The following is a 25,943-nucleotide window of genomic DNA, read 5'->3' as shown; positions in this document are numbered from 1 at the left end:
ACCGAGAAGCATTATATGATATAAATCTTAGTAGTAGTAGTAGTAGTAGTAGTAGTAGTAATAATACATTAGCGCAGAGTGTATGCGTCATCCTGGCACAGAGCTATAGAGGTGACTATTCATTGCACAAGTCAGCTTCAAGTCACCCTGTGGAATTCGCAACACAAATGCCAGCAGGCATGGGGCCGTAACCTGAGCAGAGCCACTTACTTCACTCATTCTGTGCATTAATAGAAGCCTCACTCACCCCAGCCAGTCTAGTCATCTAACCCCCTGATATATCTCAACAGCTGTAGGTATGGCTGGCAGCCTGTCTTTCCCAGCCCCCAACTTGCTCCACTTTGGCATCGCAGGGCTGACATTTCAAAATGCTTTCAGACACCAAGACTTTGGAACACTCCTCAGATATAACTCACAGTCTTCCTTGCCACTGGCAGCTGACAATCCAGAAGTAAGCGGCAGCCACAGCATTAACTTGGTATCTAGGCATAAGTTTCCCAAGCATGGCTGAAGGCAAGACTTGGAAAGTGCGGGTGACTTTTGCTATTATTTTGATAGGCGTCGCTTTAATGTTTACAGCCGTGGTGACAGATCACTGGGCTGTGCTGAGTCCTAAGGTGGAGGAGTACAATGCTACCTGCGAGGCAGCTCACTTTGGACTATGGCGGATCTGTACAAAGCGGATCTTCATGAAAGAAAATGAGACGGACAAGGAGAAGGGTTGTGGGCCAATAAGCCTGCCAGGAGGTATGTGTCTCTGTTCACTAAATAACCACCTTGACAACGCATTGTAGGCTATATTACAACATCGAGCCAGATACGTTTTAGAAAGTTAAACAGCGTTCTGGGGAAATGGAATCAGCACCACCTATTTTCTTTCCAAAATCAGCCCAGTCATTTTTTTCATGCTTCCTTGAAATTCAATCTGCTGCTTTGGTATATATTGTATAAATCCTTACTCCCATGCTCAACAACTAGCCTTTATTTCTGTAAACCACTTTGAGGTTATTCACAATCTAGCGGTGTATAAATTTTATTAAACAAACAAACAAATTGCAAAGGGGAATCAGTAGGGGAGGCAGAAGATGAGAGATATTTTCTCCTGGTTCTTTGGTAGTATGAGTTCAGTGAATCTAGTCTTACAGAGCTGGCATAAATCCTTATTCAAGAGATTATAACAAGGGCTTGGTCTCCATAAAAAAAATCCAGTATATCAAACCCAGCACAGGTGTCAAAGAACTATGTCAAAGGTACAAAGTTTACCTATAATTAGAAGTTAACATCAATAAGTTTGATTACATAGCAGAAAAACACAAGACCATAAGCCATGGATCATTTCACTGCAGGGTAACCATTCAATTTAACAAGCAAAACTTAACCGCATTGCTGGAAATAATTGCAGTGAACTCCTTCATACATGCATCTGAATGCATGGTAGTAGAGAGCATCATGGATGCGAAACATAAACAACAGTATAGCAATAAACTTTTGGTGATGATTTTAATGTTTTGAATTTTTTGGGAAACCGCTTAGAGGTTTTAGAACCGTCAAGTGGTATATAAATTTTGTTAAAGAAATAAAATATAGCAATGAGGTATGTAGTATCACCCCCTAAATGGGTACTCACAAAGCTCATATATTGCTACTCTTGACTTGCCTTCTCAAGAAGGACAACAAGCTTGGTCAACGCATCCATGTGGAAGGGGGAATTGCAGCAGCAGGCTCTTCTCCCTGCTCCCACATGCATTTGTCCATGTTCTGGATAGTTTCTACGTATGTTCAATAGTTACATGGATAGAAATGCTACTGTCTTCATTCCTTTGTTGTGTGGGTTCTGTCTGAATCTTTTATGTTTGGCTTATGTCAAGGATGGAGCCGTTTCATACAGGTTTCAGGGCTGGTATTGGACCCTTTACTGAATGACTTTTGTTGAAAGAAAACATGGGCATGCAGCCCTGTTAGTTCTCCCGGACCTCTCAGTTGCTTTTAACATCATCTGCCCTAGTATCCCCTTCTGGAGAGGGGTGGGAGGCACTGCTTGACAGTGATTCCACTCTTACTTGGGTGGCCATTTCCAGAAGATGATCCTGGGAGATCACTGCTCAACCCTTTGGCAGTTGCTACGTCCTATTTTTTTCTGTTTAACATCTATATGCAACCAGAGGGAGAAGTCATGCAGAGATTTAGCCTAGGTGTCACCAGTGCGTGGAGGTCACCCATTTTTATCTCTTTTTCACAAGCTATGGCTGTGCATGAGTGTGGTAATGGACTGGGTGAGGACCAACAAACCAAGACTCAATCCAGGTTGATGCTTTATCCACCCAGGTGAACAATGTCCAGCCTGTTCTAGATGGAGTTGTGCTTCCTCTAAAGCGGGGTTTCCTAAACTTGGGTATCAAGCAGTTTTTGGACTACAACTCCCATCTTCCCTAGCTAGCAGGACCAGTGGTCAGGGATGATGGGAACTGTAGTCCAAAAACCGCAGGATATCCAAGTTTGGGAAACCCAGCTCTAAAGCATGGGTAGGGAACCTCCACTCCACAGTCCAAACTTAGTCCACCAGACCTTCCAATTTTGCTTCTGAGGCCATTTTCTCCAAACTATGTCCACCTATTCCACACCTGACATGGTATGTTGGGCGGGTAGATATGGGGTCCCCAAAGAAAGCAGGACTGGACATGAGCTGCAAACTTTGACAGGCCAGTCACCTGACATCATTATGACATCAGGGTGCTGCCCACATATAAAAGTTGGCCCATTAGGTGGGGTGCGGAGACAAATATCTAGCCCACTGGGCCAAAAGTGTTCCCCACCCCTGCCATTAATAGTTTGATACCAGGTTACCTGAAATAGCTCCTTCTCCCATAGGTAGAAGCTTAAATATCCTCTTTGAAAGCCCTGCTCTGGGTGTCCTCACTGAATTAAGTCCTCACTTAATTAAGTGAGGTGGGCAACCATCAGTGAGAAAGCCATTTCAGTAGTGGCACCTGGTTATTGCTGGAACAGCCTTCCCAGGGAGGCTCACCTAGCCATACTTTTCAGCAACTTCCTAGTCACCCCCACATTGTAAATAACTTGCAATCTCTGCTTTTGCTTTTAAATTATGGGGTTATGGTGAATTCCATTTTGTTGTATTTATGTACCCCCCTCGCCATTTTAGAAGTTTTATGTTTTACTTTACTCTTTATTTTTTATTCATTGTAAGTCACCCAGAGAACTGGGCAACATACAAATGCCATTGATAAATAATGCTTCCACTCCCTTTGCGCCTTTGTGAATTCATTTTCTCAATTCGCTGTCCGGAAGGAGTCAAAGGCTCTCTAACATTCAGCTGCATCTGAGCAGCGGTGTCAAAGCAGAATGAATAAAGATGCTATGGTTGCTGGAAACAGGGGCCAAGGAAGCATTGCCCCTGTGGCAGTCTGTGCATGATGGGAAATGATACCATGCTATGGGGAAATATTGTGAAAAGAGAAGCCTAGAGATTTGGGAGTGCGTCAGGAAGTGGGATTTTCAAGCACTGGGTAAGGCGAATGCATGCAGAGGAAAAGCTTCCTTTTCCTTTTCCTTTCATGGAAGTGTAGGAAAGATTATTTCAGCAAGTGTGTGCATCTTTTACCCATGCATTACAAGTTGCTACACCTGCCAAGACTCCCTCTCCTACACAACTATAAAAGGTGCCAAAGCTCTGTTTTCCTTTTGCATCAGGGATTGTAAAGTGTTTTGCTCAGGGCCTTTACTTAGCTTCTTGAAAGCTGGAACATGTGATCCAATGCTCCTTTTGAAACTGAACAGCACCTTGCGGAGATAGCTGTGACAAAAACAAGAAGCAAAACTCTCTGCCCTGCCTGCCTTCTTTAGAGCCCAGCGATAGACATTGATAAGTTAGCCTTTTAGTAAAATAACCATCATTACATAGAGTACCTATCATCTTGTTTCGTTCAGTAATTCTGACCACGGTTTGCATTGCCTTGGGAGGCAGGTAACGCACATCCTATCAATGCGAGATGTTTATAATTCTGGCAAAATGTATAGATCCAAGGCACACTCTCCTTTGAAATGTTGTGGCATTCATCATATGAAATTTATTGATGGGTTTATTATTTATTGCTTTTATAACCTGCTTTCGTGAAAGGGCCCCAAGGAACAACCATTTTGTGCGCATTCAAAGCACACACAGATCTGTGCATGCGCAGGCTGTTTTCAGAAATGGAAGAGGGTGAAACAGGCGTGGAACGGGGCAGGGCGGGGAGGGTTTATGTGCGCTCTGCCAACGCACGCAATGACCCAGAATGCAACCCCCGTGCAAATCGAGGGTTGCCTGTACATATAACATTAAAACAATAGCTAACAATATCCTTAAAGGCTAAAACATGTAAAACACAACCCATATATAAATAGCAGTCGAGATGGCTGCAGGTAAACAAGCAAAACAAACCCTACCATTTCAACACCAAACCTCGGCCCTCCCAAAAGCCTGTGCTAAGAGATGCATTTTAATCAGTCCACAAAATGCCAGTAATGTTGCTGAATGATTCACCTGAGAGGCAATGTAATGCTACAGGCAAGGGGCTACCACAGAGAAGGTCCTATCAGGTCCCCTAGTCCTTACTCACTAGCAGGGTGAGGTATTCTGCTGATCTTTATGCCTGGGCAGGTTGATTCAGGGGGAGGCATTCATTCAAGTATTTTGGACCAAGTAAGTCGTCATACTTACCTTGAACCAGACCCAGAAGATAATTGCCAACTGGCACAATTCCTTTAAAACAGACTTCTGTTTCCCTACTAGTGCAGCAGGCATAGTCAGCTGATTCAAAACATCCGGCTCAACTTTCTGCTCCATCAGTTGACACACCCTCCTTCCCAGCTTACATCTGATGCCTTTTTATGGTCTTGCCAGGTTTAGAACTGGTCTCTGTGTTGTTGTTTTTATTATTACTACCATTACCATTACAGTACTGACCCAGCATCTGACTCAGGCTCCAGTCCTGTGCTGTGATTTCTGAAATCTAGAAATTTGTGCCTGAGATTGAGCTAGAGATGCTGGCTTTATTAGACCACTCACAGATGGCTTGAGGGAATATCCCACAGCACCTCTTCCTTCTTCCACCGAACTTACGAAGACTACAGCTGGCTTCTAGGAACAAAAGTTCTTACACAGAAATTGACTAATCCATTGTTTGCTTAGAATCTGAAGGAGACGGCAGCACCTTATATGGCAGAAGAAAAAGGGACAGTCAAACGAAACAGCCCCTTGCAAGTTGCCCATGTTACCCACTGGCCTGCCAACCATGCTAATTCATAGCATTCATCAACATGTGCCGAGGATTAAATATCACCCACACTAAGAGTGTTCCTTTATAAACTAGATCCCTCCTTCATACTATTCTGGAACACTAGCGTCGCATAGTATTGTATAGCAATGCAATAATTTTTTTGAAGTTATTGTTACTATTTTACAGTTACAAATTTTCAACAAAAATTCCAGACACAAAGGTCTTCATAGATGAGGCGGAATCTCACAGGGCGGTGCCTGCGGGTACCCCGCCTACTCCTGCCATAAGAGAAAGAGAAGCTGTAGCAGTGGCTTGTGGCAAGAGCTCACAAGTGTTCTGCAAGATCTCACTGGAAGCCGCTGCTTCTGCAAGGCCAGCAGCCGAGGAAGCCTTTTGGCTGCCCGGGGCGGCAGTGTGGAGGCACCCCCCTGAGGGCGGGGGCGCCGTGACGTCACGACGGCGGACAGACTGTGCATGCGCGGAAATGCCACGCATGCGCAGTTCATTCGGGCCGGCGCTGCTGCTCCCATGGCGACCAGGCGAGCCGCTGAGCAAGCAGCGGTTTGTGGGACTGCCCCAGCCATCTGTAAAGCAGTACGTACGGGTGCCAGGTGGCGGGGCTCGGTTTGGGGAGGGGCTGCCGAGTGTCACCCCCCTCCCCTGGAACCCGGAGCACCCCCTACGCCCCACCACTGTGCATGACCCCAGTAAGCAAGGCTTCGGCAGGTTGGCAGCGCCGCAGGGGTTGGGGCAGAGGGGTGGAGGCAGGGGAAACACATTCCTGTTCTGCCTCTGGTGAAATGGGATGGGCCACACCCAATATAAGAGCACAGCAGTTCCTCCTTTCAGTCTATTTCAATTGTTAGTTCCATGGAAGGGGAAAGAGAGCTGCGGTAAAGCATATTTTGTCAAAGCTGAGCACATTACTGAAGCTGGCATTGCATTACTAAATAAATCAAAGTAGAGACAACTGTTTCATTATGATCTAATAACCTAGCAACAACAAGAACAAAACACACAACCTTGTTTAAAACAACCAACCTTTTGCCTGGAATTATGTGGCCTCTAGTGTGACCAGGGACTGGTAGGAACATTTTTAAAAAAACACACACACACACACACACACAACTGTTGAGATAATTGCATGGTTTCCTATTCATGTTTTAACACTGCCTTTTCCATTGTTTGTATGCCTCTGATTAGCGAGAGAAAGCTAGCCAGAAGACAAATTGAAAGCTTGCAATTTGCTGGCTGGAGAGCTAACAGATGATTGCAAAGCTTTCAGCACTTTAATTTAATTTTGCAAAGCACTAGATGCCTTGATAGCACTATAAAAATAATAAAGGATAATCATTGGGAGTAATAAATTACTGCGTCTGCCATTCAGAAGAAATGCGAGAATTTCTGAGAGTCTCAGATGGCAGGAAGTGGGGGGGGGGGGTGTCCCAGTGTGGTTATTTACAACCCAGTTTAGTAAAATCCCAAGAATGCCCATCAAACCTCTCTACAGACATGCCTCCACCCCCCAGTCTCAGTTAGGCACCATAAATTCTAGTCACACTGCTCTGACTTAACTCACAATCTCTATAATTGTCTATTTGTTTGCTGTGCACATTTGAAAGGCAGCAGAGGGGTGTGTATAACTCAGCTATGTTCTATCCGTGCTGGCATATGCTGACATCCATCACAGGCAGCAAATACACTTGGGCTGCACTGGTTATGAATCTGTTTTATTAAGACAGCTGGTTATTTATGGGCTTTAAATTTAACCAGCAATGTGCAGTGGAGGTAGGTTTGTGTGCTTTACCCAAGAAAGTACAGTACCTATATTTCAGGCAGGCTTTAAACAGGAGTCCCCAAACTAAGGCCCAGGGGCCGGATGTGGCCCAATCGCCTTCTAAATCCGGCCCACGGACGGTCCGGGAATCAGCATGTTTTTACATGAGTAGAATGTGTCCTTTTATTTAAAATGCATCTCTGGGTTATTTGCGGGGCCTGCCTGGTGTTTTTACATGAGTAGAATGTGTGCTTTTATTTAAAATGCATCTCTGGGTTATTTGTGGGGCATAGGAATTCGTTCATTTTTTTTTTCAAAATATAGTCCGCCCCCCCCCAAGCTCTGAGGGGCAGTGGACCGGCCCCCTGCTGAAAAAGTTTGCTGACCCCTGGCTTTAAGCAAGCCTTATGCTGAAATGTGATGGCAAACCAAACCACTAACAGTACAGTGGTACCTCTGGTTATGAACACTTCAGGTTACGAGCTCTGCTAACCCGGAAGTAGCTGCTCCTGGTTGCGAACACTGCCCCAGGATGCGATCGGAAATCATGCGCTGGAGGTGCGCACGCAGCGGGAGGCCTCATTAGCGAAGGTGCGCCTCAAGATAAGAATGGTTTCAGCTTAAGAACGGACCTCCGGAACGAATTAAGTTCGTAACCAGAGGTGCCACTGTATACTGTAAACATGATCTAGGTAACAGTATACATTTTAATAGCAAAGCAAGCCACTTAACAGGAAAGAAGAGTGTCTCTTAAGAAGGCAACACTCCTTCTTAAAAAGGTAAAGGTAAAGGTACCCCCTGACCGTTAGGTCCAGTTGCGGACGACTTTGGGTTTGTGGCGCTCATCTCGTTTTACTGGCCAAGGGAGCCGGCGTACAGCTTCCAGGTCATGTGGCCAGCATGAACAAGCCACTTCTGGCAAACCAGAACAGTGCACGGAAACGCCGTTTACCTTCCCGCCGGAGTGGTACCTATTTATCTACTTGCACTTTGACGTGCTTTCGAACTGCTAGGTTGGCAGGAGCAGGGACCGAGCAACGGAACCTCACCCCGTTGCGGGGATTCAAACCACTGCCCTTCTGATCGGCAAGCCCTAGGCTCAGTGGTTTAGACCACAGCACCACCCGCATCCCACTCCTTCTCATAGAGAACATTAATTGAGAAACAATGCAGTTTGTTATCTTGAAATTGCTAGGACATCCCTATTTTCATCAGAGAAATATTGGGATGTGCCTATTTTCATCAGACAAACATGGGAGGGCATGCTACTATTACTAGCAGCAGTAATACAGCATTGCCCTATTTTCACTTGGCAAATGTTCCTTTGATATCAACCCCTTCAATAATGTATTAATCAATACTCAGTTCTATTGACTATTTGTGAACTTTTCTGTTATTGAGGGCTGGGGGAATGGGTGACTACAACACTGGCTGTTTGTTCCTTTCCAAAGAAACAATTTTCCAAATCTCAACTCAAAAATAAATATTTTGAATGTTCATTTCCCCTCCCCTCAAAAACTTAGGAAACAAGTGAAGTGGACTTGGATGCAACCCAACTGATCTTAACATGGAATCCAGCCTCCCCTTTCCAATTATAAGTGAGTTGGTAAAATTTCAGGATGCTTCCTGATGGGTTGTTTATTGGCACAATACTGAGTTGCTGAATAACTGAGTTGTTGAATAGCAGAATTATCCCATCACTTTTCTAACTGCCAAAGTGTTAGGAAATTGCCCTGGAAAGTGTGGAATAATAACCACTAGCTGGCAATGCAAACTTCCATGCAAACATTATCAAAATGATTGCTCAATAAACAGGTGATGTTGTATATCCTCAGTGCACATTGATATGCATACATATCAATATGACTACTCAATGAAAAACCGGTCTAGAAGCTCCTTTCAGCAAATCAAGAAATACTCTTTTCCAAGTGAAGCTTTCTCCTTTTTTCCAGTGGCAATAGCAATTTGCATTCCAACAAATAAAGAGCTGAATAGATACAACCCAGGCTTTTCTGTCATCAGTCTAGACGCTGTGTAGAAGCTTTAATAGGATGAGCCCCAGCAACAGGAAACCAAGGTGCAGTTTTAGTTCTGTATTCTGACCAGTTTTTATTTCATTAACATGGATGTGTTTTTGTTTTAAAGATTTTGTAACTCGTCCCGAGATCCACGGATAATAGGCAAGCTAAAAATACTCTCAAATAAATGAATAAATAAAATTTGCTCCCGGGGAAATGAGAAAGGAGGTTTGCACATAGCCATGACTCAGAAATCATCAGCAGTCAATTCTGAAAAGAAGAGAAAGAGTCCATGGCTCTACAGCCATAACCTGGGGAACTTTACACAAACAATTCCATCTGGGCCTCTTGTTTTTCAAACGGCAGCCCCCTCTGCCCAGCACAAGTTGAAAAATAGTTTTTGATGGGGCAAATAATGTAAGCAAGGTGCATAGAAAGACCTGGTTAATATGTGCATACCCCTGGAGCTGTTACAGCATAGTAGCTAAGAATCACAGAACTGAAAGGGACCCACCCTGAGGATCATCTGGTCCATACAGGGATCGAACTTGCAGCCTTGGCATTATCAGCACCACGCTCTAACCAACTGAGCTATCCAGAAGGTCACAGACTAAGCAACACGTCAGGAAGCCTTTGAGTCTCGTCTCTGCTGTGAACTCACTATGTGGCCACTTTTTCTCAGCTTTGGTTTCTGCATCTACAATATGGGTGATGCACACTTAACTTACATGGTTGTTGTTAGAATTGCAGCTAGATAATGCCTGTAAATTGCTCTGATCACTTGAGAGCACTATAGCAAGATGAAGAAGAAGAAGAAGAGGAGGAGGAGGAGGAGGAGGAGGAGGAGGAGGAGGAGGAGGAGGAGGAGGAGGAGGAGGAGGAGTTTGGATTTGATATCCCGCTTTTCACTACCCGAAGGAGTCTCAAAGTGGCTAACATTCTCCTTTTCCCTTCCTCCCCCACAACATTCCTCCTTTTCCCTTCCTCCTCTGTGAGGTGAGTGGGGCTGAGAGACTTCAAAGAAGTGTGACTGGCCCAAGGTCACCCAGCAGCTGCATGTGGAGGAGTGGAGACACGAACCCGGTTCCCCAGATTACGAGTCTACCACTCTTAACCACTACACCACACTGGCTCATTAAGGAGTGCTTCGAGTTATGATCCATGCATGCCAAGGTGATGCGCAATTAGATGTTGATGTTTCTTAGGAATTCCATGCCTTTAATGGGCTTTGGTATGAGCTCAACTGAGAAACAGTGGACCTTTTACAGGGCTAAAACCACCTCCAGAGTCACCAGCTATGTAGCTTTCTTGGGCCATTTTCAAATCGTTGCCAGCATATATATACAAACACACACACACACACACACACACACACACAAACACACACACACACCCTACCTATCTACAGACAGAAGTTGTCTCAGTATTGGTGACTGATCTACAAGTGTCCTGCTCATGTGGATCATTCTCCGAGACCCAGCTTGCCAATTTCCATGCATACACCAAGGCCCTGTAAAACTACGAAGCATAGTCCCGTGTACTCACTAAATAGGCAGTACAGTGGTACCTCGGGTTAAGAACTTAATTCGTTCCGGAGGTCCGTTCTCAGCTTGAAACTGTTCTTAACCTGAGGTACCACTTTAGCTAATGGGGCCTCCTGCTACCGCTGGCCCGCGATTTCTGTTCTCATCCTGAGGTAAAGTTATTAACCTGAGGTACTATTTCTGGGTTAGCAGAGTCTGTAAACTGAAGCGTCTGTAACCAGAGGTACCACTGTAAAACAAATGACAAGACAGGAGCCCAGTATAAAAGGATTTGCACAACTGGTTCAGATCACTGCAGAGATCGTACTCTGTCTGCCTTTCATCCTCTGACAACTCGCTGCACAAAACAGGATCAGTATAGGCTTGTGGTGATCCAGCTCTGTGATTCGTTTAGCCATGTAAACCTGGATAATATTCTTAGTGGCAACAAAGAGCAACAGTGTATGGAAAGTTTTCATCCATTAAGAAATATATTCCCTAACGGGGGCATAACACAACAAGCATTTTTTAAAAACATCATTTTTAGCACTGGGAGAAACCGAAGTGTCTTCATTCTGATGAGTGATAAGCGATTCTGTTCAAGAAGGTAGTATTCCCAAGTGTAGTGAGTCACACTGAAAGTGTCTTCACAACAAAAGCAGGTTTATTCTACGACTATTTTTCTAAACCAATCAGTCAGGCGTTCAGGATTGTTCTGCTCATTTCGCCAGAACAAATGCAAATGCATAATAACCCTATTAATGCTCATGTTGGAGCAGTGTTTGCCTGCCCTAGTCTTAAATTGTAGGCTTCACTCGTTAACTTCAGAATGTAGGAACCTGTTCCTGATACATTGCAGCTTCCAGTGAACTATAATATTATTGACTGGCAAGATTAAGAGATTGCATGGTAATGTAAGTACATACTCTAATTTGAAGTGTGTAGTACATACTCTAATTTGAAGTGTGTAGAATAATACTTATTCCCCCTTGTAACTACCTTGGTCCAAGGATCATAAAGTTGGAAGGGACCCCAAGAGTCATCTGTTCCAAACCCCTGCCCTGCAGAAATCTCAACTAGACTTGGTACCAGACAGTAAACAAGGGTGTAATTTAACATTCAAATAGAGTAAGTACTATTGAACCCAATGGGGCTTAAATCTGAGTAGATATGGATAAGATTGCACCGAGTTGATACATGTAGGATTGCACTTAGGTTGGTTTCTCCAACAACACACAGTACCAATAAAAATCTATTTATGATCCTAATTTTGGGACAGTCTCTGTTCCTGGGACTGTAGAGGATGCCTTTGGGGTTTTGAAATGCTGGTGAATATAATATGTCATGATGCTTTGCTTAGTCTGATAAGTAAACACTATTCATCATAATCATCATCAATTTATTATGGTCAACAGACCAGAAATAAAATACTTTTTCAAGTAAGCCCTCTTAAGCAAAGGAAATTGATTTCTGATTTGTGCCATTAAATCCACAATATGATTTTTATTTTATTTTTTGCACTTAGGTATATTGATTTGTTTGCAATCCATCTTCCTAAAAACACAGTAGATTTTAACCGTACATTAGGCAACTGAATGTCACTTCCTTTGTGTATGAATTGGCTTTCAAAATGGCTATGCTATTTTAGTAAGCTAAGCAAAGCGTTGCGAAAGTAATGTCATGATAATCAGTCATGATTTCTACAGGCACAAGCTGAAATCCAAATGGCTGTTTTCAGTGCTATCCTAGGCATGTCTACTCACCGAGTCCCATGGGGCTTACTCCCAAGAAAAGCAACAGAGGATCACAGCCTTAAGCTCACACAAGGTCCTTTGCTCAAATGCAGTGGAATTTCAAGAGCAGCACTCGCAATACACAACCCACTGCCATGCCATACTACAAGCTACTTTTGAAACTCCACTCCATTTCAGAAGCAGCAGGTTATACAAGACAGAAGTACTGTTCTTGGGGGACAGGGGGCGGGCTGGTGTAGAGGGCTCCCTGGTCCTGAACAGGGTAACTGTGCCCCTGAAGGACCAGGTGTGCAGCCTGGGAGTCATTTTGGACTCACAGCTGTCCATGGAGGTGCAGGTCAGTTCTGTGCCCAGGGCAGCTGTCTACCAGCTCCATCTGGTACCCAGGCTGTCTTGCCAGAGTGGTGCGTACTCTAGTTACCGGTATCTCCCACTTGGACTACTGCAATGCGCTCTACATGGGGCTACCTTTGAAGGTTACTCAGAAACTGCAATTAATCCAGAATGTGGCACCTAGACTGGTGACTGGGAGTGGCCGCCGAGACCATATAACACCGGTCCTGAGAGACCTGCATTGACTCCCAGTACGTATCCGAGCACAATTCAAAGTGTTGGTGTAAGGCCCAAACGGCCTCGGTCCAGTATTCCTGATGGAGCATCTCCATCCCCATCGTTCAGCCCGGACACTGAGATCAAGTGCCGAGGGCCTTCTGGCGGTTCCCTCCCTGTGAGAAGTGAGATTACAGGGAACCAGGCAGAGGATCTTCTCGGTAGTGGCACCTGCCCTGTGGAACGCCCTCCAAACAGATGTCAAGGCAATAAGCAACTATCTTACTTTTAAAGGACATCTGAAGGGAGCCCTGTTTAGGGAAGTTTTTTAATGTTTAATGCTGTATTGTGTTTTTAATATTCGGTTGGAAGCCACCCAGAGTGGCTGGAGAAACTCAGCCAGATGGGAGGAGTAATAATAATAATAATAATAATAATAATAATAATAATAATAATATGGCAGAGGGAAATAAATGCAGCCTAAGAAAAAACAATAGCATCCTTATTGTTTGACAGAACTAGGAGCATAGGAAGCCAGAACATTAATCCATCTAGCTCAGCACTGTCTGCACTGACTGGCAGCAGCTCTCCAAAAGTTGCAGCCTGACCTGGAGATGCCAGAGATTGAACTTCTTAAGCATGTGCTCCACCACTAAGCCATGTCTCTTCCCTAGGCATAAATAGTTGGATCCTGGCCATTTTACACACATAACACCCCCAAATCAAATATTTTCACTTGTCTATAGCCACAGTCTCATCGTATTTTACCTTCGTGTATGAAGAATTGGTGCTGCTTCTTACCACCGCAAAATGGGTGTCGTCACCCTTGTTGTAATTGGAAAAGACGATCGAGAAGGGCAACTGTCTAAACCAAAACAGAATGCTTTGTATTAAGAAATTAAAACCACACGTCTGTTTTGCAAACAGTACTGCTTATTCAGTTACCATAAATCAACCGAAGTACAGAAGATTAAATGTTGTGCTAAAGAACAGCATTGTCTCTAAACCATAATTATTGTACCCACATGAGCAGTAATGCACATGGTAGAGTGCCATCTTGCACTGAATAATTTCCATGTTATTCCATATTAGCAATTAATTACAGTGCTTAAAATGCCATTGCTCCATAACCTAGTTGAAAGAGTATTTTCTGATGTAAGATACCCAAGAGGATCTATTCAAATCACTTTGAGTTGCCTGCAACAGATGTTGCGCTCTCCTCCTCACAACTTTCCTCTTACCACTGTTGCCCTAGTCTGACTGATGGATGCCCAGAACCCAAAACTGGCACAATACTGTCCCATGGTGGAGGAAGACCAGTGTGTTCATGAGGGATGATGTAAAGGTAAAGAACCCCTGGACAGTTAAGTCCAGTCAAAGGCGACTATGGGGTTGCGGCGCTCATCTCGCTTTCAGGCTGGCATTTGTCCACAGACAGCTTTCCAGGTCATGTGGCCAGCATGATTAAACTGCTTCTGGCGCAACGGAACATCAGAGCACAGGGAAACGTTGTTTACCTTTCCACCACAGTGACACCTATTTATCTACTTGCACTGGCGTGCTTTCGGACTGCTAGGTTGGCAGGAGCTGGGACAGAGCAGTGGAAGTTCACCCTGTCACGGTTGATTCGAATTCCAATTGGCAAGCCCAAGAGGCTGAGTGGTTTAGACCACAGCGCCACCCACATCCCATGAGGAATGATGTACCAATGGTGCTCAGTAAAGCCTGGTACTCAAAGGCTCTACAGGTTGATTAGAGTATGTTAAGCCATCGTGTAGAAAAGTGAGGGAGAAGGGGAGAAAAATATCCATCCCCACATGCCTTTTGGTGCAGTTAGGGACCACTAAATCTAGAGCTGCCCGGCCTACAAGTAGGCATGGAAGGAGCAGTCAGTTTCAGATCTCTCAGTTTCTGATTTTTTCGAATCTTAAATTCTCCACATTTCTGCAGCAATTTGCATTAAAAGGGGATCTCACTAAAATTCATCAGCATGTGTCCAAAGAAACACATTTTTTGTATGCAGTTCTGACTAATGTACACCTTTTTTGCAATTTCCCCATATATTATACAGTTTTGTATGTTATTTTCACTAGTATATCAATTTTTTATGCAACTCCCCCCTAATATACGCACTTCTGTAAACATTGTTTGGTTGGAGAACTGCATCACAAAATTTGGTTAAGTTTCAAAGGCTGGCTGTGTTTCAGTTCTCATGTGGTTTCAGAAAGAGCAGATTTGATAATTACCTTTAAATGCAAACTGAATTTAATTTCCCACCCACTTCCATCTCTACCTGCAAGCAAGAAATCCTAGACAATAATCCAAAGACCACCTGTTTGCTGCAAGCTTCATCCATTATTGTAGTGGAAATAAAAGACAGAAGACATGGTAATGCCACCTGTAGCCACTTTCTATACGATGAAGATGTTACAGAGAACCTGCCTTATTTGTTGCAGCTGTGTGCAATAAGTCATTGGCCCATTAACAAACAAAATTTCTTATTTAAAAAGTGATAGAGCTGTTGTTGAAAAGCTTTCCTCCTTTGCCTCCATGGTAGCAAGCATGCACTGCAAATGTTTAGCTGTCCGTGCAGTGGATTTTTATTATAAGGGAATAATTTGTTTCTGAATTTAATTAGATGAGGAAGTTTTATCTTGTTTGTTATTATGGCACAAGGACTGAACAAATAAAACTGCTACTACTACATTTTAAGAAGCACAGCATGACAGAACACACACTCCACAAATCATGGGAACACAGAAACTTCCCATCCCAATTCTTCTTGCAATTTATGGAAAGAATGAACCACTTCTCATTGTGTAACCACAGTGTAACCCTGCCTACTCCACAGCAAAATTCCCTAGGCAGGTATACTACATATTCTCTGGCACGCATTCCACAAATTAGGACAAATACCAGTAAGAACACATACAATAAATATTTAAAAACAATTAAATAAAGAAAATAATGCACAACACGCACACTCAGAAGACCATGCTACAACAACCAGTTAGTTGCTAACTGAAAAAAGTTTTTGCCTGCTGGCGAAACAAAAGCAGATAGTGGGGGCAGCCCAGTTTCCCTTGGAAGGGTGGAAGCAGTTTGGGAGCAGCCACCAAGAAGGCCCTGTCTCACATCCTCACCAAACAAGCCGGCGAAGGTGGCATGATCAAGAGGAAGGCCTCTGCAGAAGATCTCAGAGGCCAGGCAGGCTCATATAAGGAGATAGGTTTCTTCAGAACGTTCAGCTACAATTTATCGGTGTTAAGACTCTGCCTTCCTCTTTAGCCCTATCTTCGTCAGAGAAGAAAGTGCTTAGAAGTTGGAATAATTCTTGGTGGTTTATGAGGATTTTGTTTTGGGGCTTGCTAGCTTGGGGAGGAGGTGTGTGTTTCCTCAGGCTCAGGACAGGTGGGGGTCACATGCCTCGTCAAGCCCAGAAGGTATAACAGGCCTGCGCGTCCTGGGCAGGCCTGCACATCCTGCGTCCTGACTAGGCCTCTGCATCTTGGCCAGGCCTCTGCATCCTGGCCTGAACACCTGCGTCCTGGCCCAGATGACTGTGTTCTGGTCAGGATGCAGGGCTTTAAGATGGGCTAAAAACAGAATGTAGCTCCAGAACCGTGAGAAAGGCAGTTTCTTGTTGCAGAAGCAGCTTGTTACACCCAGTGCCGGATTTATGAATAAGCTAAACAAGCTATAGCTTAGGGCCCCACTCTCTTGGGCGCCCCCCCAAAAAAATGTAAAGGGGGAAAAAACTGGATGTACATTTCGAAAATATAAGATAAAAAACAAATGAAATAAAACCTACATACAGCAACAGTGTTTTGTGTTGTGTGGGCTCCTATGATGTAAGTAATCAAAATGTAAGTAAACAAAAAACGATGACAATTTGTTGTTGACAAAGGACAGCTGGACATATAAAGGGCCCCATTACCTTCTGTAGCTTAGGGCCTCGTCAAGCCTAAATCCAGCCCTGGTTATGCCAAGGCATGAGAAACTGAATTTCTCTCTTCTATGCAGCCCTAAAAAGCACAGGGCCCTAGCCTCTTTCTGCCCGTTTATACGTTCCCATCTTCTCTAGAGCAGGAAGAAAAGAAAGCAATAAATGAAGACCCATCAGCGGTCAAAACCCAAAGCTTTCATTATACAAAAAGAAGCTCCCGTGTTCAAAGGCCTGGTTCTTGGCTTTTCCTAAAAGCTTTGCCAACTCCTTCAACTGATTGTGGGTTCTATCCAATTAAGTCACTTCTGCTCACACAACAGAACTTTCTCTCTCCACACACACACACCAAATTTGCTCAGGGGTTTCCTGCAACCCTCTGGGGCCAGTGTAGGGGGCACACAGAGGCTGAACAACAACAACTTCATTAGATCCAATCTATTATGTCTGTTAAAATTGTAATCACAGTTTCGTAAGTACGTACTTGCCCATAGACTTCCCCAAAAGGCCTTAAATGAGTTAGTGTGTTCTTAGCTGTGTCATCTGTAAAACAGGACCAATGCTCTGCACTGGAGGACTGTTTCAAAGATGAAGGACAGCAGGGCTGCAAAATATTATTAAAATCTTTATACTTTGTACCATGGCCTCTCAAGCAATATATCATAAGGTTACATCTACAATACTATTGAATATTTGTCACTTCTCTTAAGATCTAGAGGTGGTGCTGCCCAGAATTGGATTGCTTTGGAAGGAGAGATCTCTTGAGGATTATGGCATTTTGTAACATATATGGAAATGTTTAAGGTTTAATGTTTTGTTATGTTGGAAGCCATCCAGAGTGGCTGGGGCATTCCAATCTGATGGGTGGGGGTACAAACAACAACAACAACAACAACAATGATAATAGTTGTGGTTGTTTTTGTGGTGGTTGTTGTTGTGGTGGTGGTGGTGGTTATACCACTAGAGCATAACTGGAAGCAAGTGGCATAAGTTCTTCTAGCTGATAGCAGACCTGCTTGCCCACATCAGCTCCCTAGAAGGAGACAGGCTTCTTCTAAAAGCTCTCCCCCTTTCAAGATTCTGCAGTTCCTTCTCCACAGAGATATTAAACTCCCAAGGCAGGGCAGCCAGAAGGATGAGTAACTTTCCACAAACAGTTCTCACATTTCAGGGCGATCTTTCAACCCTTAGCTTCTGCTGAGGAAATACCGACCACTCATTCATCCCAAACCTTTAACTGAAATTTTCCAAACAAAGGTATGACTGGCACAGTTCGGCCAACATTCGTAACTATACTTCCTGGTTATATTAGCACCAGCCACCTGTTGCTTGCTGCAGTCTTGTGATCTTGCACAAAAGGAGCAAAAATATTCAGAAAAGGTAACATAGTTGTTTGCTATGCAAACATATGTGAACATATATACTTGGCTCCTATAAAGCCTCCGATTAAATTCTTGTCGTCTATGATATCATGTAGTCTCGGAAATATCTTTGCCTGAGATTTTAAAGCAGTGTTAGGGATGAGGATGAGAGTTGTAGTCCAATGTGGTGTAGTGGTTAGGAGCGGTAGACTCGTAATCTGGGGAACCGGGTTCGTGTCTCCGCTCCTCCACATGCAGCTGCTGGGTGACCTTGGGCTAGTCACACTTCTCTGAAGTTTCTCAGCATCACTCACCTCACAGAGTGTTTGTTTGGGGGAGGAAGGGAAAGGAGAATGTTAGCCGCTTTGAGACTCCTTCGGGTAGTGAAAAGCGGGATATCAAATCCAAACTCCTCCTCTTCTTCTTCTTCAATAATAGCTGGAGACCCAAGTTTGGGAAATACTTCTCAGAGCATGAGTAGCCAACTGGTGCCCACCAGGTGCTGCTGGACTACAACTCCCATCATCACTCACCGTAGCCATGCTGGCTGAGGCTGATGGGACTTGGAGTCCAAAAAATCTTGATGGGCGTCATGCTGCATAAAACCTGTGATAGAGAGCTGCGCAGGTCAGAGTAGGTGGGGAAGTACTTAGTGAAATAGCTTGCCTCATTAAAAGGCCCTTTCCAAGGAGAAGAAAGAGAAAATAAATAAAGGAAGCTGCCACTGTATACATACTTACCTTGAAGTAAGTTACTTAAGAGAAAATGTCATAGGACTGCACAGTGTGTTATTTAAATCCTTTCACTGCTTCGGCAGACCCTCCAAGTGTCCCTGTTTTCCAGGGACAGTCCCAGATTTATAGAAGCCGTCCTGGTTTCTGATTTGATTGCAGAATGTCCAACTTTTCCTCAGGACGTCCCTATTTTCATTGGAGAAATGTTGGAGGGTATGCAACCCCCAGCCCCAGGAGATAAGTAACTATACAACCTTTAGAAGACATCTGAAGGCATCCCTCTATAGGGAAGTTTTTAATGTTTAATATTTTATTATGTTTTTATATACGTTGGAAGCCACCGAGAGTGGCTGCAGCAACCTAGTCAGATGGTGGCGTACAAATAGTAAAATGATGATGATGATGATGATGATGGAACAGCACATCCCTCTTTTCATCGAATAAATGTTGGAGGGTATGCTTCAGCATTCAAGTGGAATAAAAAAAAAAATGTGCAAAAAATGTGCCTTTATCCATTCGCCTTTTCTTTTGTTTCCCTCCAGAACGCAACTGTTCCTATTTCACACACTTTGTCTCAGGAGAGAGCTCAGAGATTTTTGAAGTGTCAACACAAAGAGGTAAGGAAAAACCGGTAAGGAGGCCATCTTGTTGTTCTCACTACAATATGCCTCACACAATAAATGTCCAATTCAGGAGGCATGGAATGTGACTCCTCCTAATAATGGAAAGACAAAATGGGCAGCAATGGGAGGCTTTCCAGGGATACGATTGGATGACACAGTTCTATGGAGTTTGTTGAAAATTCTTATGGTGTGGCTACATAAAGGTTTAAGCTGCAATCTTATGCATGCTTCCCTGGGAGCAAGCCCTATCGACTCCATGTGGCTTCCTCTTGAGTTGACATGCATAGGGTTGTGCTGCTAACTGGACTATCTGGAGCTGGGTTCGTAGTCACAAGTAAAATTTCATTCTTAATAGTAATGGAAAGCCTTTCCCCCTCCTATACCTGTGTTCTTACTACACTACATATTTTAATATGTGGCTAGAGTGTTTAGCTATCCTACTGAATTTTTAATGTCTTTTCTTGCAATAATTTTTTTTTTAATTAAAAATGTTCCTCTTCTTTCTAACAGCAGTCATTAAAGCTCAGTCAGTCTTGAGAATGGCGAAGGGACCCTCCACAATTTGTTGATGGGGATCAACCTGTTGACCTTCATTGTCTTTTTCAGTAGTAATGCTTTATGGCATCATTACTGCTAAATTCAAGTACTTTTTACTACGGCTATGTGATAAAACTGCCTTAACTATACACATGGGTAACTTTTATTACGTATCAGAATAACAACATTTTAGGGTAGTATTCTTCTCTTTTTATCTTTTATCTTATCAGATCTATTATCTCTTGTCAGATCTATCATCTCTTTTCAGATCTCTTATCTCCTACCTCTTATCAGATCTGTGCTCCTTCCACCACGCCAACCCAACATCATATTCAGGGGTAGGCAACCTACAGCCCAATCGCCTTCCCAATCCGGCCTGCGGACAGTCCGGGAATCAGCGTGTTTTTACATGGGTAGAATGTGTCCTTTTATTTAAAATGCATCTCTAGGTTATTTTTGGGACCTGCCTGGTGTTTTTACATGAGTTGAATGTGTGCTTTTATTTAAAATGCATCTCTGGATTATTTGTGGGGCATAAGAATTCGTTCATATGTTTTTTTCAAAATATAGTCCGGCCCACCACATGGTCTGAGAGACGGTGGACCGGTCCATGGCTGAAAAAGGCTGCTGACCCCTGATCTTATTTCTTAATTCTTCAGTACTAGATATGTTAGCATAAGGCAAGCAGAAAGCTGTTTGCAATTTTTATACGAATCACTGTTTTAAACCCCATGAAAGGTGATTGTTGTTGTTGCTGCTGCTGCTGATAGTAATAATCATCTTAATAATTACTATAATAATACTAATAATAATAATCTGAAGAGTTTCCTTCAGCCTTTATGCTTTAAATCATAAACATTCTATGTATAAAAGTCTGGATTTCTGCACACAATTATTAGCTGTTTGCACACTATTAGAGGCATCCATTTGATCTCAAAAACACGTCTATCCCATCATTATTCACTTCAGAGGAAATCCTCAGAGTGCACTGCTAAAAAAGATTTTTTTTAAAGTGCACGAACCATCTCAAATTCATTTTCCAAAGATGTTCAAAAGCATTTTAAATGTATGTCAGCCTATCCCAAGTGGAATCAACCTGTATCAGGGCCAAACTAGATATGATGGCAGCAGTTTAAACTGGAGGGTTATGGAGGAGAAATGGTGCTCAGTTCACATTTTAATGCAAACCTACCTTATTTTCCATCCCAAGCCAACACATGAAACAAAACACAGTTGTGCTGTTGTCAGGCTTCGGGGAAACAGCTTCCTCCCTCCCTTTGGCCGTGGATGAGAAGAACAAAGCAAAAATAGTCTCTTACCAGTTAAAGAGATTTTAATGTTCACAGTGAAAGAACAAAAAGTCCATTCTTGGAGGAAAGGTGCTTCCAATTATAGTTTCCACCCACTTCACCCCAAGCCACCCCCATCACTTTCTCATCTGGCAAGCCTTCTGTGTAGCTACCTTATCTGCTCTCCATGACCTTGGACTGATCAGTTGGACACTTTCCAGCGAAAGGGAGTCTGTTAATTCTCTCTCTCCCTGTTCTTCTCCTACCTGTTTCCCCACTCAGTTCTGCCCAGCTGTTGTCTTCTGAACTATGTCCTCTGCAAACCACTGCTCCAAATCTATACTGCTCCACTACTCCAGGGCAGCTTCAGGATCCTGGTCAGAAGCAGGGGGAGGGGGAGGTCCTCACTATTCCTCATCAGAGTAGCTCTCCTCAGCTGGTCTCTGACACCTGTGTAATGTGCATGTCTCAAAATTTTGCATTGCAGTTCTTCTAAACCCCCTCCCCACTCGACAAAAATACATCTTAAAATGTATGTTAGGGGAAGGTATTCACAAAAATGCATATATCTAGTGAAAACAATGTACAAAATGTGTTATTTGGGGAAACCTTGTTGCCAAACTATGTGCATATTTACAGAATAACATAGGTCTATATGTGCAAAATAAAAATGCATAAGGATTTTTGGGCAGACTCTTATTAGGAAACTGATGTGTGGGCAACTGAACTTTTAGGGAAATGAGTAACTGACATGGACAAATTTCCTTGTTGCTTATTTAACACACAGGAGGGCTGCCCAGGTAAGGGGACTCCAGCTGCAATTGCAAAAGTGGTCTCCAAGTGGGGAGTGCAGAAACCTCCCGCTGCCAAAGGTCTCCCTCCCTCAGCTTCTGCAACCTGCCTCCTACAGCTCCTCTCCCTTGGTGCTTTTCTCCAGACTTAGGTGACTTCCAGTCCCGGAGTTCCTCTCAAACCCTTCAGGAGAAAACTGGGGCTGTAAACTGCAGGCAGATGGGAAGGTTCTGCACCTTTCACTAGGGTGTCATTTTTGCTGTTAAAATCAGACGCTGCCCTTTTCCCCCTGTGCAATTTGGGACAGAAAAACATGAAAGAAAATATGTAAGCAGAAAACAACGGATTAAAGTGAAACATGTTTGCCATTTTGCCAAAATCAGTGCACTTATATTGGAGCCAATTAGCAGGAAAATAACCTTCAAGATTTCTCCTAGAAGAACAAACGGGGAGTGGGGCATTGCAACACTTAAAAGCAACATGGGAGGCAAATATCAGCCACTGTAATATTAATGCATGGCTGTGCATGTTAAATATTAATATATCTGCAAACTAATGCAATATGTAAAAAACCTCTGAATTATTAAATTAACATATCCATCCTTTCCTTGCTCAGACATTGGCTTGTTTGTTTGGCTCCATAACATACAACATACTTAGCTTAGCTATGCAGTGCAAGAATGCTGACATGAAGCCTTGGCTCAAACAAAACAGAGCTGTAAGTGAAATCGGAAGGAAATGTCCCAATCCTGAGCAATATGAGCTTCTCAAACTTCAAGGTGCATATAACTCCAGTCCTGGTCCGACTGCACTGCCAATAAGTTTTCCGGCTCAATTCAAAGTGCTGGTTTAGACCTATACAACCTTAAACGGCTTAAGAGGAGGGAGGCCAAGAGGCAGAGATGAATCCAACTGGGAAAGCGGCATGGGTGTCTCCCCCTACTGTTGTGGCAAGCTCCCCTTCCCCGGTCTCCCAGAACCAGGAGAGGGATGAAAAGGGCAGAGGAGAAGTTAGTTTCCTACAGACTCAGTCTCAGATTGCTTGGGGGAAACCTGGAGAGGAGGGAACTTAGGCAGCTGTTGGGAGGCAGGACCTTCAGTCTCAGTGACTGCTTCATTGGGGCAAGACCTACCGGAGATAAGTTGCTGTGTTCATTAGGCCTGACACACCTGTGCAGATCCTGTTTTTGCTAATAAAGAATTACCATAACTCCAACTTTCTTGGTGTGATTTGCTGCTGGCTTGCTCTTGTCAGATAGACATGAAATGTCAAAACAAACTATCAATTAATGAATGAAATAATAAATGAAATAACAACTGTACATGGAAAGCCTTGGACTGTCATAAGCCTTCACCACCACATATTCTTAATGATTTTGATTTGTTTTAAAGGAATTCTGCAGGACCAATGCTGCTTGAAGAGTTGTCTGAAGAGAGTCATCATCTTTCCCTCTGTGTTTTGTTTTTACAGAATACAGCATTTCTGCAGCTGCCATTGCCATCTTCAGCGTTGGCTTTTCCATCATCGGAACTATTTGTGTCCTCTTATCCTTCAGGAAAAAGATGGATTATCTCCTAAGGCCAGCTGCTATGTTTTACACCTTTTCAGGTATATCACAAGGGAATAAATGAATGCAGATTTCATGGTGTGAATCAAATTTAGGGGAAGATTCGGGGGGGGCAGAATGTTGATAAAGATTCAAATAACAGAGGGGGGCAGGCTTGAGTGGCATGCCAAAGAAGGAAACAATTACTTTCACCTGGGAAATAAACATACTGAGCTAGTTCATTGCTCTTAATTTACTCGTGGTGTAAGAAAGAGACCACATATTGGGCTCCATTTGTAAAGCTGCCTTGTCATTGCATGTTGGTTCTCCTAAGGGTACCCAAACCTCTCAGGATATGTTGCAATTGTTCATTCAAGCCTCTTGAAGTCATTAGCTAGGTGCCTCTCACTTCCCTGACCAGCTAAAAGTTACCAAAGTTTGCCTTCTTTCTTGGGAGGAGAGCTTGGCCTCATCGTAAATTTCACTTATTTGCAAATATAGAAGCGGAGCACAAGTAGAGACAAGCAGCTTAAGACATATTACAAGCAGCAAATCCACTGATCTTCATCAGATCCCCAGAGAGCCACTCCAGCATCCCAAGATACCTGACAGCCTCCAGCTAGCTCTCTGTCAGCGTCTCTCCTCTCGTCTGTCTTAAATGACAGCTTCTTGGGTTCCTTTTGTCTCTTGCACAGATGCTCTCTCTCTCTCTCTCTCTCTTACACACACACACACACAAACACACACACACACACACACACGTTTTAGCTCAGTGATGGCCAAACTTGGCCCTCCAGCTGTTTCAGGACTACAACTCCCATCATCCCTAGCTAACAGGACCAGTGGTCAGGGATGATGGGAATTGTAGTCCCAAAACAGCTGGAGGGCTGAGTTTGGCCATCACTGTCTTAGCTGATGGGCGGGGAACACCTTCCTCGGACTCTGGTAGGTCTCTCACACAACCCTCCATTCCTTTAAGGAATTCCCCCCCCCCGGCTTTATCTAACTATTCAGTAAGAAAATTTTGCTGGCAAAGCGTATGGCCAAGCCAGCCTTCACAGCTTTTGTTGTGTGCATGCATACACATACACATGCGGCCTGTGTGCATGAGCACACCCAGACTCACAAACGCACAGAACATGGGGGATAAAGCTATCGAGGGCAATGGGTCATATTGGCTGTATCCTACCGATCAGAGGCAGCATGCCTCAAAATGCCAGGTGCTGGGGAACAACAGGGAGATGATGCTATTGCCTTTGTGTCTTGCTTACGGGCTCCCCATAGGCATCTCTATGACAAGCTAGTGGTGCTGAACTGGACATTCTATTCTATATTCCAGCAATGGTGGGCAATCAGAAAGAAGATGTTGGATTCAGCTAAGCCCAAAACCAATTAAGATCACGACATTGAACCCTGTTCGTCAGCTGTTTACAGCTTTTCCTTTCTTCCCTCCCTCCAGGCTTGTGCATTATCATATCCGTGGAAGTCATGAGGCAGTCTGTCAAAAGGATGATTGACAGCGATTATACAGTCTGGATAGAGTACTACTACTCGTGGTCCTTCTCTTGTGCCTGCGCCTCCTTTGTCCTGCTCTTCATCTGCGGGATTGCTCTGCTGCTCATCTCCTTGCCTCGCATGCCCCAGAATCCCTGGGAGACTTGTATGGATGCCGAGCCAGAGCATTAAGCCACTCCGGGCTCAGATTGCAACTTAAGTAACATCCTATCCCCCTGCTCTGAGCATGCATATGGAAAGGTCAGCTATATATATAGATATTATAAGAGGCCTCCAGGAGACAGTGTAGGATGACTGAAGAATCTTTGGAGAACACTTGTTTGTGGAATCGAAGGGGAGGTTAAATACAAAGCACCGTTCATTTAAAACAAAAATAAAAGTGTTAAGATTACTAGCTCCGGAAACAAGTTCAAATAATTGTGCTCTGCGGCACTATCAGTTTGTAATATGCCCAATGTAGATGAGGAACGGATAGCATTAATCCACTTGAATGGAGATGTGCATTTAAGAGAGCGCTTTTGTCGATTTTTTTTTTTAACCCCACCCAGCTTCCATAAGGTATGAGAGGGGGCAGCAAGAAATACAAGGCATATTCTTGCCTGCCTCTGTGAGTAAACCATATTCTCCATCTCTATCACTGGAGGAGGACTTGATTGGCAAATGACTGTAAATAATGTTACAACTAATCTGTGGGATGTATGACAT

General features: G+C 43.7%; 1 protein-coding gene across 1 annotated transcript; it reads left to right on the top strand.

Annotated features, from left to right (window-relative positions):
* Positions 1-399: 399 nt before the first annotated feature.
* Positions 400-25,807, top strand: CACNG1 (calcium voltage-gated channel auxiliary subunit gamma 1). The gene is made up of 4 exons (XM_033138886.1): positions 400-747; positions 19,478-19,552; positions 23,648-23,785; positions 25,183-25,807. The coding sequence occupies exons 1-4, from the start codon at positions 504-506 to the stop codon at positions 25,407-25,409; spliced, it is 684 nt and encodes a 227-aa protein (XP_032994777.1). The 5' UTR covers positions 400-503; the 3' UTR covers positions 25,410-25,807.
* Positions 25,808-25,943: the final 136 nt, after the last annotated feature.

This window comes from Lacerta agilis, chromosome 2, assembly GCF_009819535.1.
Source record: "Lacerta agilis isolate rLacAgi1 chromosome 2, rLacAgi1.pri, whole genome shotgun sequence".
NCBI lineage: Eukaryota > Metazoa > Chordata > Lepidosauria > Squamata > Lacertidae > Lacerta > Lacerta agilis.
Note: the sequence above shows the minus strand (reverse complement) of the source record. Positions and strands in the feature narration are given on the sequence as shown.

What these genes read in the sequence shown, in the direction of transcription:
- CACNG1 (XM_033138886.1), top strand. Translation starts at nt 504, where the DNA reads ATGGCTGAAGGCAAGACTTGGAAAGTGCGGGTGACTTTTGCTATTATT. An exon ending in GCCAATAAGCCTGCCAGGAG is followed by an intron (nt 748 to 19,477) that starts GTATGTGTCTCT and finishes GTTTCCCTCCAG; the next exon opens with AACGCAACTGTTCCTATTTC. An exon ending in TGAAGTGTCAACACAAAGAG is followed by an intron (nt 19,553 to 23,647) that starts GTAAGGAAAAAC and finishes TTGTTTTTACAG; the next exon opens with AATACAGCATTTCTGCAGCT.